This window comes from Colobus angolensis, unplaced genomic scaffold, assembly GCF_000951035.1.
Source record: "Colobus angolensis palliatus isolate OR3802 unplaced genomic scaffold, Cang.pa_1.0 Scaffold48, whole genome shotgun sequence".
NCBI lineage: Eukaryota > Metazoa > Chordata > Mammalia > Primates > Cercopithecidae > Colobus > Colobus angolensis.
In genome coordinates, this window is record NW_012118265.1 from 13,539,986 (window position 1) to 13,556,709 (window position 16,724).

Genomic DNA, 16,724 nt, shown 5'->3' on the forward strand with positions numbered 1-16,724 from the left:
TCAACATAGAACAATCAGTAGGGAAAAGAAGGGAAAGGGGCAGAGTTTCCAGGATGGGAAGACTATTTTACAATTTACAAGGAGTAGCAGTACGTCATTTTAACCTAACTGAACACATTCTATAGAGACACCATCACATGTGCAGTATGTCTAAAGCTTACCCAAACCTCAGTTGTTCTCACATTCTTTCTTCATGACAGATTCTCAGAAAAATGAAATGTGTTTATAGCTACTTGAGTAGTTGCAATCCATATTTTATGTTTCATCACTTTTGAAATTCTCATGAAACAGAAAAAGATACTGTATAAAACTATGGGCAGTTTTTCATTATATATAAAATCTTGAAATCATGCATCAAAGATCCTTTAAAATAAATGGAAATAATGTATTTTAATGACCCAGCCACAAACTAGTTGGGGATACTGAGTAATGAATGGCATAGCAGGGCCAAAGGCCCTTGAGCCACACTGGTTGTAGGCAGATAATGAGCAATGCATGTTTGAAATCCCTGGCCTATGGGGCGTTCCCTTTCATTCTGTTTCCTAAGGAAAACCATACAATTGCCTTGAAATTATAAGCAAGTATAGGAGGCATATTTCCTTTAAAATTATATTGCCAGATACAGAAAGGATCTAATAAATTCAAACCTGAGGCTAAGTGTAGTATAAGGGAAAGGCCACCGGATTCTGAAATCAGAAGTCCAGCCTGTAGCCTTTTGCTTTGTGAACCTGTACCAGTTACCTATTGCCACAATGATGATGCATAATTTTTTTAAAAAGCCACCCACATCAGTAGCATACAATGATCAACCTTTATTTCTCCTTAGGATCCTATAGGTCAGCTGGGTGGTTCTGATCTGACCTGAGCTTGGACAGGCTTACTCAATCATCTCCGGTCAGCTACAGGTTGGCAAGGTGTATTTACTGCTCTTGGCTGGGCTCTCACACCTGTCTAGGGCTTCAGTTGAGACAACTGCCGGTTGAGCTCTGTGCTACAAAGTGAGCTCTGTGCTACAAAGTGAGCTCTGTGCTACAACATTACACCGCCAGCAGGCTAGCCTGGACCTGTTCTGAGGGTGGTGGCAGGGCTCCCTGAGGGGGAAACTGGAACTTCCTCTGGATTCTACTGGCAAAGAAGAGTTCCAAGGCCAGCCCAGGGCTAGGGAAGTAGACTCCACTTCTCAATGGGAGAAGCTGCAGAGTCACATTACAGAGGAGATGGGTATAAGGAGAGGAAGAATTGAGACCATTTTTATAAAGAGGTTGTCGCAGGTCTGGGACAAGTCATTTGACTTCTCTGAGTAAGTATATCTTGCCTGTAATCCACAGCCCCAGGAGAGAATGTAAGTGAACATACTTTAAAATTCAATGCAACAGTTCAAGTAAAGTGAACCAAGGTGCTGTGGACAGGGGGATAAAAATCTTACCAATGAATCTTGAACATTTATACGTAGATACTAGTGGTCTAAGCAGGTGCTGGGAGATTCCCCTTCCTAATATCAGAAAAAAAGCAAGTAGTTCCAGGCTTCAGAGCTGGTCTCAGACCAGCCCAATCCCGGTCACTACAACCCAAAGCCAAGAACAAAGTCCCGATTCACAATGACCATTGCTCCTCTAGCAGTCACCAGCAAACTTCAGGGCCACGGCATTGTTTCTCTTAGGGAATAAACTGCGCTTGTCCCTGTATTTTGAAAAAAAGTTACCTTTATACAAAATCATATTACCACTTGGCTGAGTTTTTGAGATATTCTCTTCCTAGTTAAAAACTTTTCATCTCTGCCATCTTCTCAATTCCTGTGCATATTTTCATAGTATCCCTGGTAACAGTAGTTGGAAGTCAGCACCAGTGTTTTCTAAATAGCAGCCTTCCTCACTGTAAATGCCAAGCAGACGAGGTTGCTGTGCAGCCTCCCTACCACGTGCCCTCCTGCTCCTGGCCAGTAGGCACTGTCATACAGAGGCCACTCCTGCTCACACTGAGATGTCCAGAAGACATACTTAGTCTTTAGCTCTTCATGTTTCTGGGCATTCTCCATCGAGGACACCCTCTTTCCAGACCCCTGGTGCTCCCTGTCAGTAGCTCTGGGCAGCAACGTTGGTTTTGATTGCTTTGTGGTATGTAAGGGAGAAGAGTTTTCTGGGATAACCAGGACAGACCTTTCAGAAATGAAATCGACAGGCAAGGCTGACTTCCAGCAGTCTTTGCACAGTGCTCTGGTAAATGCCACTTGAAACATCAAGTAACCTTGAATTGGATACCTTGAAATTATATCTCTAATTAACAAGATGAGGATCGTGTTTTGTTTTCACCTCAGACTGTGCTTGAGAGATCTAGGTAAATTAGGCCCCCTGCAGCCTGAATTTTGCAAGACTGGTTATGAGGGCAGCCAGATGCACTGCAGTGTGAGGGACAAAGGCCCAGGGAACTTCGGTTTTCAGATGTGAGCCTCAAGAACAGCCATGTCTCCTAGGGTGGGCAGGGTCCTGGAACAGGGGTTATCTGTTCTTCCACCCTGGGCACAGAGGCCTTCAGCAGCACCAGGTGGCCCCACTCATCCATTCAGGCTGCTTGGGAGCTGTGGTTGAGTTTCACTGAGAGCTGACTTCTTCTTAAAACCCGCTTAAAGGCTAAAGGCAAACAAATCCTTCTTGAAACCTGAGCTCGTTTTAAGATGTCTTTACTAAAATCCCCTCTGAACCATTAGCTGTTATGTCATATAATTTCCTTTTCCTGAGAGTAACATTCTTGGTGATTACCACTATAAGGAATTATGTCTCACCCTATAAGAAGGTCTCTTCAGTTTCCCATGGGGATAATGTGGTACTAAGGCGATTTTCTGAATTTCTACCTGCGGCGTTTTTTTTATTTTACACAGACTACTAAATCTCCCCCAACTTTTTTTTTGTTTTTCTTTCCTGAGTTAGACTGTATGGGATGTTTAAGTCTGGGTTAATCCTTCAAAAAGAAGTCAGCGTAGCAGCAGAACAACAGAACTTATGATCAAACTTTTTGTGACTGAAAATATATATCTCTGCACATTGTAAACTTTATGTTGCTTTGTATTTTGTATTGTGGGTTATTTTATATTTTTATAATCTGTGTATCCAGTAGCCAGACCCTTCTTCTCAAGACTTTGTTCCATAAATAGAAAATGCTACGTAATCCTGATTCAAATTAGGATTTGTCTTTAAAATGTGTCTGTTTCTCATTTGCTAACAGTTTTTTTTCCCACCATCCTCCAACCCATAGATCTTGAGTATTATTATTAAAAGGGGGTTGAGTTTACTTTTTTAGACTAACAGACATTAAAATTTCTAAACCTGCATGGAGTCAAAGGGTAACCTGAACGTATTAGATTTCTCCAGGAAAAAAAAAAAAAAATATATATATATATATATATGTATGTGTGTGTGTGTGTGTTTATGTAGGTATGTATGTATATCCAATGGATGAAAGTAAAAAGGCGGCAAATCCCAGCTCAATAGAAGAGCAAACTGCCTAATAGACAATGTGTCGTCTCGGAGAGTTGATTCTACATCAGGGATTATTGTGACAGGACAAGCGGCATTAGAGTAAGTGACTTTAGAGAGTCACTTCACCTCTAAAATTCTGTTCCTTTTGTTTAGACTTTCAACAAATAGAGAATGGAGAGCAACTCACATGTGCAGGTCACTTGCCCTGCACTAAGCTCTGAATGAACTATTTTAATCCTTCCTGCATAACACTGGGTTTGCTACTATTCAACCCATTTTACAGATGAGGAAACTGAGGGTCATAGAGCTTTTGTAATGTGCCTGGAGAAAGAAGTAAGGATTCAGAACCTAAGTTCAGCTCACTCCAAACACCTTCAGATGTTCACAGTGGGGTGTATTGCTTTCTAAGCCCTAGCTCTGTGCCTGGCTCCCCTTGCCTGTGCCTTGAGGGTAGGGAGTGAATAGAGCTGGGCAGACTGAGGGAACAGCTGCATTTTCTTAACAGGGTTTGTAAGCTGGGATTTTCAGTAATTATAGAATTTAACAATAGGTGGCAGCGCATACCCATAACAATTATGGTTCCCGTGTTAAATCAGATTTTCTTTTTCTGGGTTCTGTGTTGTGTTCAATAAAAGAAGCACTTTAAATGAGTGATCTGAGCAATTTCTACAAAGCATTCCTACCATTGGAATTGAAAAGTCAAATCTCAGGTAAGTTGTTCTTGACATTTCTCCCAATGACAGTAATAATGCCAGAGAAATTCAGCGTCCTCTGACCTAAACCTGGCAGCGTCCTCTGCCCTAAACCTCACCTTCCTTGGGATCTCTTCTTGTATAGGAACCTCCTTTGCCTTTTCTTTCCCTAAACTTAAACAGAGACTGGGGCTACTAGAGATGCTAGGAAAACTATTTCTTTAAAAACGCTTTATCACCAAACAGTATTGAAATGTGTTCAACTTCAAAAGAAGGTTAGGACAAAAAGTTGGCTTTGCAGTCTGGCCTGCGAGTGGCAGCTACATGGTGAGGTTACCCTTTGTGACTGTGCTTCCAACAACATCAGCCCTGGAGTTTCAGAATTCACTACACATATAATGGCTTCCCAGAGGTCTCTGTCCCTGAGGTTCTGTGTGCAGGAGGCGGTCTGCAGAACCTTGCTGTGTTCTAAGGCTGCACCTTCCTGCCTGGGTTTGGGGCTTCCTTACATGTTTTTAAGTGTGAACGTGTGGTGTTTTTCTTTCTTAAGGATATAAATGAGCTCCCTCGGTTGACTTTTGGCAACTGCCTTAAAGATTTCCTTCAGATGACCCTATTCTGTCTATTTGGGAGAAAAGGAGTCTTTCTTCAGAGAGTTGTGGCCTTGGGATGCTGGCTCCAGTGAGAGAGTCTTTGATTGTCCCCTGGGACGGGACTCTAGGTGACACCACACAGCCTTATTTGCCTGAGGACCCCATTCATCTTGATTGACAGGACTGTAAACTCAAAGACTCAACACATTTTTATTGTGTGCCAACTATCTATTTGATATTGTGCTGGGTGCTCTAACATGTGGCCTTAAATTATTTTTCACTTACCATGAAACTGGCGAGGAAAAAACTCACAGAATATTGGAAAATCCTCTACTAAGAGTTATTTAGACGTGGAGAGTAATATTGGTTGCTCACTCCCCCATGTGAAGAACACATAAGACTACTCTCTGTTAGCAAAATCAGACAGTTCTATTGGCTGAAGCCAAATAAACAATAGCTAACTAGAACTAGTGTCCTGTTTGTTTCTGCCCAGACTGCAGAGTGGGATGAACTTGCAGATATGCTTTGTCAACGACAGTGGCAGTGATAAGGACAGTGATGCTGATGACAGTAAGACTGAAACCAGCTTGGACACCCCCTTGTCTCCCATGGTGAGTCCAAACAGCACCAGCTGAAGCTCGGTGTTGTGATTTCCTGGCCATTTAGCTTCTTTTCTATTGTGAATCAGGAACAAACATTTCAGAGATTAAAAAAGAAAAGTTTCTTGGAATTGCATGCTCCTAAAATTTGACAATGATTAAAAAGTCAAAGTTGTAATAAAATAGAGATATATAAGCTTTCTTAAAGCTAATAACTATTTTCATATTAAACCATTACGGAAATCACCAGCCTGGGCAACATGGCAAAACCCTGTCTCTATAAAAGATACAAACATTAGCTGATCATGGTGCCTATAGTCCCAGCTACTCAGGAGGCTGAGGCGGGAGGATCACCTGAGCCAGGAGTTCAAGGCTGCAGTGAGCTATGATGACACCACTGCACTCCAGCCTGGGCAGCATAGTGAGATCCTGTCTCTAACGAGAGAGAGGGTGTAGTTCATTTTCATGTTGCTGATAAAGACATATCCGAGACTGGGCAATTTACAAAAGAAAGAGGTTTAATGGACTTAGCCAGTTCCACATGGCTAATGAGGCCTTGCAATCATGGCGGAAGGCAAGGAGGAGCAAGTCACATGTTACATTTTTAAAACCATCGGATCTGGTGAGACTCATTCACTATCATAAGAACAGTGCAGGAAAGACTCACCCCCATAATTCAATTACCTCCCACTGGGTTCCTACCACGACACATGGGAATTGTGGGAGTTACAATTCAGGATGAGATTTGGGTGGGTACACAGCCAAACCGTATCAGAAAGAGAGAGAAATTAGATATGCTCTAAAAATTATAAAGAGAAAATAATAAATAAATCCAGTTCTTCCCTATTGGGCTTAGAAATATGAGCTCATGTCTTTCCTTCACATTACAGAAGTTGGCTGAATAATCTTGGGTGCCTGTTGCTGGTATTATTTCCTCTCTGTGCGGTCTGTCTATAGCCTTTTTTACCAAAGACCAACAAAGAGGAAACTGTTGTCATTGAGTGCAATGCGACATCAGAACATCATTGGATACCTGAGATCCTGTCCACTCAAAGAACCTACATAGGGCCTTGACTCTGAGTCAATATTTTCTTATGTCTGGTCACTTCAGGAAAGTTTTGAGACCAAGAATCAAAGACATATTTCAAAGTTGTTACAAATATATTTCCCATTATTAACTATACTGGTCTCTCTGTTTATGCTAAAATCTATTTTAAACTCGACCCTTTTTATGTTACTTGAGATTTATCAACTCAAGCAGCAAGTCACATTGATGGAGGAAACTCTGAGCTGCTCTGGGAGAAGGCTCAGAGGGTATTTTAGCCCATCTCTAAGTGGATGCTAGCTGGCATGCATGGAAGGCTCAGGCTGTTCTTTTTCCCTTTACAGAGCAAACAGAGTTCTTCCTATTCTGATAGAGACACTACTGAAGAGGAGTCTGAATCCTTGGATGACATGGACTTCCTTACAAGGCAAAAGAAATTGCAAGCTGAAGCCAAAATGGCCCTTGCCATGGCCAAACCAATGGCCAAAATGCAAGTAGAAGTGGAGAAACAGAACAGGAAAAAGTCTCCCGTCGCTGATCTTGTAAGCAGCAAAAGCTGAAATGCAAGAAAGAGTTTGGGGGCCAGAAATGGTTGACACTGTCCCAGTCCTTTCCCAGAATTATGCAAACTTGGGTTTCTCTAAGGCAGTTTGTAAAAAGTCCTGTCATTGAGAAATGATTAAGTTTGTTTCTTTTTCCTTCCTACTGTAGCCCTGAAAAATACATAAGCAATAGATTTCACGAAAGTAAAGTTTGCTCTTGATTGATATCTACTGTTTCTTAGGAACAATATTAGCTGTCATGGGAATATTTAAATTCCTTTAAAGCAATCTCAGTCTAAGAACCTACTGGTCCTGGCAAACTTACTATTGCTATAATTCTTATTCTCATGTTTCAATGAAAACAATATAGCATAGTGAACAGGAGTCCTGGACTTTGGAGTTTAAGTCTAGCTCTGCCATTGACCTGTTATGAAGTTCTAAGCAAGTTACTGAAGTCTCAGTTTTCTCATCTATAAAATGGGGATGTAATGCCCGTGTCAGAGTATGATTGTGAGGATTCAGTGAGATAAAGTATTCAAAGCACATAGCACAGTACTTATAGCATGGTATAAATTATTAAATAGTAGCTGATACTAATTTTTTCCATGTCATCGATATTATTGATATTCCTTGGTAATTCATTTGTGGCTATAACATTGACTCACAACCAGTCAAAAAGCTTTTGATGCTGGGAGTGTTGTGCTTTGATGCCAATTGCGTATTAGGTAATGTAGTGTGGATGTAGGGCCCCACACTGGGAAAGACACAGCCTGGGAAAGCTTTTAATCACTGGATTGCAGTGGGTGGATGAGTGAGTCTTTTAAGAGAAAACTGGGTCTTACGTTCAGTGTGTTTGTGGCTCTATTCACTCCTCCATTTCTTCCCCTTTGTATCTTCAGCTGCCACACATGCCTCATATAAGTGAATGCTTGATGAAAAGAAGTTTAAAACCCACCGACCTGAGAGACATGACTATTGGGCAGCTACAAGTGATAGTCAATGATCTCCATTCCCAGATAGAAAGTAAGTGTAAGATATGCTTGAAAATAGGATATTCAATGTAAAACATCGTGGAATAGTGCTACTTCCTTGGTCCAATTTTTTCATACAACAATTCATTGGGTTCCTGTGTGATTGCATCGAAAATAAGAGAATTACAAGGCTCTTTTTTGTTGTTGTTATTTGTTTTAGCTGTAAAATGTTCAGAAGCTTTAAGAATTTTTAAAGATTCACAATAGTTACAGGTCCCTTTTATTTATTTTAAATCCCCAACTCCTAGCACAGTGCATGTACCTGACTTACAACACCTGTTTCTGGAACACAATTCAGTAGCTGCAAGTCATTTGCTGTACAAGTATGCTTTCTACTTTAGTTGTATACACATTCATCATAGGTATCATCATCATCAATAAAATTAAGTTAGACACATTTCCTGAGACTCCAGATGGTAGAAGTGTGTGGAACCAATATGTGAAAATTACAGGGTGACAAAATACGGACTTTTCTCTCCAGAGTAAAGAAAGACCTTTAACAGAAGTGGCCACAGGGAATGGTGAGCGGTGCTCACTCAAGGTGATTGGTCATGCAGAGAATAGGCAGTCTGCTTGACCTGATGAAAGAGAGAACATTCTCACTTAGGCAGTTTGGTTAAGCCAGATAAATTCACAATCTCTTCAGCCCCAGGGAGGAATGAGTCTGTATAATTATATGATATTACAGATTAAAAGAAATTCAAGAGATATGCCAACCAAATGCATTCAGATAAACCAACTATAAAAAGAAAAGAGCATTTATGAGCCAAACAGGGAAATTTGAATACTAACTGAATGTTTTAGCAAAGATTGATTTATTTTAGGTGTGATAAAGGTGTTGCAGTTATGTGAATTTAAAAAGGAAAAGCCGACCAGGCACGGTGGCTCACGCCTATAATCCCAGCACTTTGAGAGGCCGAGGCGGGCGGATCATGAGGTCAGGAGATCGAGACCATCCTGGCTAACACGGTGAAACCCCATCTCTATTAAAAATACAAAAAATTAGCCGGGCATGGTGGCGGACGTCTGTAGTCCCACCCACTCAGGAGGCTGAGGCAGGAGAATGGCATGAACCTAGGAGGTGGAGCTTGCAGTGAGCCGAGATTGCGCCACTGCACTCCAGCCTGGGTGACACAGCGAGCCTCCATCTCTAAAAAAGAAAAGAAAAGAAAAGCCCCTGTCTTTTAGACATACATACTAAAGCATTTACAGATAAAATAATGTGATAGCTGGAATTTGCTTTAAAATAATCCAGTAGAAGTCGGAGAAATGATCCAAGCTTGGCCATGAGTTCAAAATTGTTAAAGCTAGTTAGATACATGGAAATTCATTAAACCGTTTTCTCTGCTTTTGTAACAGTTTGAAAATTTTCCATAATAAAAAGCTTAAAACTTCATATTGGAAAAAAAATTCTATGCATTAAGGGTTCAGATATGTAGACACTCTACTAAGTGATAGTATAAAAGGCTACCCAAGTGCACACTGGAAAAAATGAAATTTTTCCACAAGATCCAAATAAAAAATTGGATATATTCAGTGCCAAGTTAACACATGGAATATTGTTCTAAAATTAAGAGAAAGAGTCAAACATTTTGATTAAGAAACCATAGATTCACAGGATTTTTTAAAAATTCTACAACTACATTTTAATTTTAGTTGAAAATTAATTACTAGAGTTGTTATTCTTTCAAGTACTGAAAACGCTTTCTGATATTTTACCACTAAAACATCTTCCTTAGACTTTTAAACACTAAAATTGCCATCTAGTCTTTTTCAGGAACAGATGAAATTTTAGACCTCTTTGTGTGATTTTTTTTTTTTTTTTTTTTTTGTTTTGCTCTCCTTTTATAATTGGAAACTAGTTTGACCTAAAGGCAGATAAATGCATCATTTGAAGTCAGGATATCTAAAAGCATTTCCAGGGGGGACCTGTCTGATCACCCCCATTCTATCTTTTGTTTCCCTGCCTAGAGCTCTTGCTAGATGGGTACTGTCTTCCATGTGTCTGGGACCTGCAGCTGTAATGCTTAGCTTCTCTGAGGCAAAAAGCAAGAGAGAGCTTTTGCTTGTTCATGTTTTTCAGTGGCAGGAGTCCAATTAACCCAGTGCACTGATTTCAGAAAGATTAGAAATATTTTGGGCCCGAGTGCAATGGTTCACACCTGTAATCCCAGCACTTTGGGAGACCGAGGCGGGCAGATCACGAGGTCAGGAGATCAAGACCATCCTGGCTAGCAAGCCAAAACCCTGTCTTGGAAGGAAGGAAAGAAGGAAAGAAGGAAAGAAGGAAGGAAGGAAGGAAGGAAGGAAGGAAGGAAGGAAGGAAGGAAGGAAGGAAGGAAGGAAGGAAGGAAGGAAGGAAGGAAGGAAGGAAAGAAAGAAGGAAGGAAGGAAGGAAGGGAGGGAGGGAAAGAGAGAGAGAGAGAAAGGAAAAGAAAGAAAGAGAAAGAAAGAAAGAAAGAAGGAAATAAAGAAAAAAGAAAGAAAGAAAGAAAGAGAAAGAAAAGAAAGAAAGAAAGAAAAAGAAAGAAAGAAAGAAAGAAAAAAGAAAGAAAGAAAGAGAAAGAAAGAAAGAAAGAAAAAGAGAAAGAAAGAGTCTTAAGTAATATTTTCCTTGGCACCCTGTTGTTTAGAAATTTCAGGGGTTATTTCTTCAGGTCTTGCATATCTAACTATATTACAAATCTGACTTTCCAATATTTTCAGATAATACTTCCTCCTAAAACAACCTGCACCTAGGGCTTCTCCTTTCCTAAGGCCGTGTGAAGGCTTTGAGCACGCCTGGCATATCTTCCTTTTAGCCGGCATCTGATGTAGTAGTCAGGCCTCGAGGCCCTCCTGACTGTCAGTGTGAGGGTAGCGTCCTGAAGCTGAAGGATGGAAAACTTAATGTGCTCCAGGCTTTGTTCACATTTCTTCAAAACAAAACCTGCTTTTTCTAACAAGCTAGTCTCCTAACAGCTAACATTTATTTTCCCACCTTAATATGAAGGTAATTGGAAATAGTTCCTACTTGACTCCTTTTCTTCCCACACCTCTATAATTATGCAAATTAGATATGTTTCTGCAACATAAGAAGTCTAACCTTTTACAAAAATATCTTTCCTATTATGTGTAGCTGTTTGTGTGTATACTGGTTTGTAAATAGTTACACATTCTGACTTGGAGGCAGTTTTATCTGTTTTTAAATGCTCTTTTATTTGCCACAGGCTTGAATGAAGAGTTGGTCCAGCTGCTTCTCATCCGAGATGAGCTGCACACAGAGCAGGATGCCATGCTGGTGGACATCGAAGACTTGACCAGGTCAGTGTGGCTTCACTCTTGCCAAAGAAGAAAAGAAGCCCAGGGTGGTCTGAAATCTAAGCATTAGGCAAAAACTAGCTCTAGAGAACTTCTTCCTCTACTTCCATGAATAACTCACCTTGCCTTTGCTGGTGCCAGCTGTTCAGATGGAGGAGAAGCAGAATTCCATTGTCCCTACCAAATGCATGCTTGTTAGCAACCATCCCCCACTTGTGATTAATTGTCAGTGCATTACTTCTCACATCTCCACCTAAATCAGGTCAGTAGTTCTGGTCTTGGAGGACTTTACCTTGAAGGACTGTCCCCTGGGAAGCTGGGCATAAGCCATGTCATGCTGGCATGTTTCCAGCACAAGCAGCCATGTGATGAGTTCTCCAAAGCACAAGCTCTTATATGATCCAGTTCTTGATCGCCTCTGCCATGTCCAGAAGGCAGGGACACTGGCATCTCTCTGCAGCCACAGTGCCACCAGATTGTTCTCACCGTAGGGAAACTCCAGGACTTGAGTTTTTAGCTGGGCTTTGCTCCAACTTCCTCTTTTTAAAGAGGTAAAAAGAATGCTTCCCTTCCTAGGGGACAAGGAAACTAGGCTAATGCTGGTCAAAATTTTGCATTTTACAGATTTCCTTGCAGTAAAGCTTATCACTGTAAGCATATAAAGTACATGGAATGCTGTAAACATTCCTATGAGCACATATTTACTATGGCATCTTTTCTGAGACGGTCCATATGGAATCTTTAAACCAAGAGACAGTAATTGCTATTAATCCCAGAAATAGTATTTAGAGAGTAGAAGGCTCTCCAAAGAAGGAACACCTCTTGTCACAATGATGTAAGGAATTAACCACATGATCTACAACAATCCCAGAGAAACTTGAAAACATATGTAGTGATAATAATGCTCCCAGCACCTACCATAGGACCTCATCTCAATGTGTAATGCTGGGTTAAATAATTGTCTAATGATGCAATGATATAAAAAATAGTTTTAGTAGCAAAATGGTGGAAAAATATGTTTAAGCTTTCTTTTTTAAGAGTTACGGGCAGCACTGTTTTGTATGTTTTACATATTATATTGCCCTATCCCTAGCCAAAAACAAAACGAAACAGTAAGCCTTCTCATACTCTTTGAACATATTTGCCTGCATCTGAAATATCACAATAACACTCAAATAATATTATTGCCGTCTAAAGATGTCTTCAGGCACTACACCACCAGCAATTATAAAACATCCCTTTTTTGTTAGTTCGAGAAGTTTGCACGCAGGTGTTAAGATTATGGGACATCAATGGTAAAATATACAATCAGGACCTACTTTTTTTTGAAAAATATATAAACTCTTGTAAACTATGATTTACCTGTGACAGCAGAGATCTTTTCTCTGTCTCTCAAAGTAGTATTGGCATTTCTTTTTGGCAAGGAGGATGGTGAGAGGCCCCGCCTCTTCTCTCTAAGTGTTAGGCTAATACTTAGGTTTGCAGTGTATGTTTTTATAACTTTCAGATGGTGTGACCATCGGAAACAGGGCAGGCAAAACCATGGAGTTAAAAGGAGAGGAGTCACTAATTTAAAGGTGTTAGTGGCATCCTTTGAATTGGGGCAGTCCTACCATGGGCCCCAGGGACATGATGTCCTTGCCTAGCCTTTCTCTTGGTGAGAAGAAGCTTCTACATCTGCTCTTGGCTGCAGAAAAGTAACTTTCCTCATTGGAGGGACCTGAGGATACCTAAACATCCCTAAAGGCAGCAGCCCCAGAGTCCTGCAGCCAGATCTCAGAAGGCGGAGGGGGTAGCTGTGGGGACTGCTGGGACATGTGGTCCACCTCTTCCCTTTACCTGTACAACTCCTACTATTCCAGATGTCCATTCATCAGTAGTTCTCAATTTGGGTTGCACAACACAACCATGTGGAGAGGCTTATAAAATAGTGATGCCCGGATCCTACCCCAGATATTCTTATTTAATTATTCTTGTGGGCTAGCCTGGGCATGAGAATTTTTTTAAAGCTTCTAGATAATTCTCATGCACAGCCAAATTTGGGAACCACAGGTTTAGATGATGCTTCTTTGGAGAAGCCGTCCCTGACCTCCAAACACTTGGCTCTTTGGCATTCATTCTCCTCATGTGGATTGTCAGTGCATTAAACTTATTACACCTCCATGTAAATCAGGACTATTCCCAGGCGAGTTGACCCTGGCGTGTCAGGGTCATTCCATGCTGGCATGTTTCCAGCACATGAACAGCCATGTGGTGCATCTACAAAACAGCACCAGCAATTATATGACCTGCTTTTGATCATAAGACTGTGTTAAGACCTTCTCCTCAGTGTTCCTAACAGCATCTCATCTCTGTCATGTGGAGCCTTATGGCACTGTGTTTCCTTTGTCTGCTGTCTCTCCCCATCTGACTATGAATTCCCTGAAAACAGAGGTGAGGTCATTTTCATTCATTACTGTGTCCCCAGAGCCTAGCACAGGGCCTGCTGGGCACATAGTAAGCCCTCAATAGCAATTGTTGATTTAAAAAAAAAGAAAGAGTTCTGGTGGGGCTTCAGTGAAACAAATCCTAATAGGGATTCTTATATAACTTGCTGATAAGAACCTTTTAGTTTTATGGACTGAAACTCTTTCCCTCCTTTGTTTAAAATTTTAATGAAATTCACTATTTTATTTATGTCTCAAAGAATTACCCAACTTTCAATATTTTCTGAAGTTGTGTGCCATCTGTTCTGCTTTCCTTCTTGGAAAACATTTTGATGTATGTGTGTGCATGTGCATAGGAGTGTGTGTGTGCATGTACATGTACAGAGTAGTATATTTTAAAATTGCTGTGAGAACTGTAATGTAATTAGCTACAGTGGAATCAAGTTCACTAGGCATCAAAATATCTTGATCTGGATTTGCTTAAGTGAGGCATATGAGTTAGTTATGAAAATGTTTGATTCTTGTTACACATCAACAGGGCCATGAGATGTTCTGCTAAAGGGGACAGATTTTTTAAGGAATGGAAAGCTATTGATAAGGTACTTTTTCCTGAGTACCTTTAATGTTAGTTGAATAGTGCCATTTATTGATGGGCTGCTGAGTGTGGCAAGGACACTCTTGTCACTCCCCTGTTTCTGAAAGTATTTATAGTTTGTCTTCCCTGATATGACACGCTCTGCATAAAACCAGTGAGTTCAACTTGACATCACTGACTACTGAAGTCCAGGCAGCACACAAACTATGCCTAAACCTTTTATTATAGCTGGAATCCACAGCCCTAGATGTTTTCCTCTTGCCAAATTTATCATTTCCTAAAATCGTCCTTTAAAACCATTGTCCTTTGCAGCCTTCAAACGCCACCGTTCTCTGAGAAATGACCATTCAAGTGATGTAAACAGCTTGGTCACACTCCTCCCCCTCTGCCCCACTGTCTAGCTGCTTCACTGGCCTATTTTTGGGTTCACAGGTCATAATAAAGCTTGTTTTGGTTTTGTTTGTTTGTTTGTTTGTTTTTTGAGATGCAGTTTCACTCTTGTCACCCAGGCTGGAGTGCAATGGCATGGTCTCGGCTCACTAGAACCACGGCCTCCCGGGTTCAAGCAATTTTCCTGCCTCAGCCTCCTGAATAGCTGGGATTACAGGCACACACCACCATGCCCAGCTAATTTTTGTATTTTCAGTAAAGACAGGGTTTTACCATGTTGGTCAGGCTGGTCTCAAACTCCTGACCTCGCGTGATCCACCAGCCTCGCCTCCCAGGGTGCTGGAATTACAGGCGTGAGCCACCAGACCTGGCCCATAATAGAGCTTGATAAGTAAGAAGACTCACCCTATCCTCACTGCCAAGACCATGACCATTTCCCCTTAGGATTAATTGGGGGAAAAAATATGCAAACATGGAATATCTTTACATCCATGAAGACCTGCCATTTGTTAGACATTGGCTTTTGCAGAAGTGAATTAGATTTTTGGCTCCAGGTTTCTGTCAGGAGTCTTAGTTAATATCTAGGTCTGTGTCTGCATGTGTCCTTAGATATAAGTAGCCACTCAGTTACTCTCATCAGAACACCTTGTTTCGACTTTTGGCTTCATGCTTATTTCCATCTGTTACTTCCTTGTTTGCTATTTATTCCTTTCCTATCTCTCTCCACTGGAACATATTCCCCATGAGAACAAAGACCTCATTGTCTTGCTTACCATCAAATCCCCAGTATCGAGACCCATGGAAGACACATATTTAATATTTGTTGATAAAAGTATCCCAGATGTTTATTTCTTTTCATTTTCAAACATAACTTTTCTTCTTAAAAGTAGTAATGTCTGTAAGTCTTAGGTTCATCCAGTGGCTTACTAAATAAAAGGAATCATACACAAAATGTAAAAATAAAAGAGTTCAAATCAGAGTCCAAAGAGTTTGAATAACGTACTTTTTCTTGATTCTCATGTATTTCACTGTCAGTAACTCTGAACTTCAGTTTGCAGGATACTGTAGCTATTGACTGAAAAGCAGTTTGGATCTTTCTACATAATGCTAAATAATTGTATTAATTATTTTACAGACATGCTGAAAGTCAGCAGAAGCACATGGCAGAGAAAATGCCTGCAAAGTGAAAAGAAGCCATTCAACCAGAGAACAAGCTAGAATTTATTTTGCTTCTGTGGTTGTAAAAATGCTGTTGCTAAAGGTGGTGCAGAAACAAACAAATATCAGTGTTAGTCATTGATAATGTCTGAAGCTTAATGTCCAGTGATTGGCCTTTGCTTCTTAATTTATTTTAATTTTTTACTTGTGCCACTTAATATCAGGCATTTTAATAAAATATTGTTACAAAAAATGTACATTACTGACACCACCACAAATCATGGTTAATAAAAGAGAGTAGTTTTAACTTTATTTTTATTTGTTTAGAGATTTTAAGTTGGAACAGTATTTTCCCATTGACTACTTTTCATTCTTCACTGTAGTTTTAAAGAAGAACTGTAAATGACGGTGCTATACAAGTCAAAAAATACATGCCTGCCTCGTAGTAAAGTTGTAGCTCTCCGTAATATGTATATTTTACTCAGTTTTCAACATTTTGTGAATGTTGACTACCTGAAGTTCCTTTTTAGATGTGCTATTAACATTCTGTTGGATTCAGAGGGTTCCTTGAAAGTTTTATGTATAAATATGTAAAATAAAAATTAAAACTTTGTTTCATATGATATGTCTTTTTGCTCACTAGCAAGCCTTATACTGGCTTAACCCCTCTCCAACTAAATTCCCCACCAGGAAACTTTTGTCAGTGAAAAAACTAATTGCTCTAGAGGACACACAAGGTGGCAAATTGCCCAGAAAATTATGAGTGTGAGTGCGTGTCTGTGAGTATGTGTGTGTGAGAGAGTGATCCAAAGAACACCAAAGGTCAGTAGCATCAGAGCCTGCACTTCTGTTACTGCTTAAGTGATCCATCTGGAATTGT

At 40.4% G+C, this 16,724-nt stretch overlaps 1 protein-coding gene across 7 annotated transcripts in view; it reads left to right on the plus strand.

Annotated features, from left to right (window-relative positions):
* The window catches only part of LOC105523974 (schwannomin-interacting protein 1), an 833,968-nt gene extending 817,503 nt beyond the window's left edge, over positions 1–16,465 (plus strand). For 6 of the 7 annotated variants that reach the window (XM_011959051.1, XM_011959053.1, XM_011959054.1 and 3 more), the window contains 5 exons: positions 5,252–5,369; positions 6,747–6,944; positions 7,844–7,967; positions 11,185–11,278; positions 15,822–16,465. In XM_011959051.1, the coding sequence (XP_011814441.1) occupies positions 5,252–5,369; positions 6,747–6,944; positions 7,844–7,967; positions 11,185–11,278; positions 15,822–15,873 (586 nt within the window). In that variant the 3' untranslated portion in view covers positions 15,874–16,465. Of the gene's footprint in view, positions 1–5,251; positions 5,370–6,746; positions 6,945–7,843; positions 7,968–11,184; positions 11,635–15,821 lie in introns of those variants that run through there. The other variant, XM_011959055.1, reaches the window with a different exon arrangement.
* Positions 16,466–16,724: the final 259 nt, after the last annotated feature.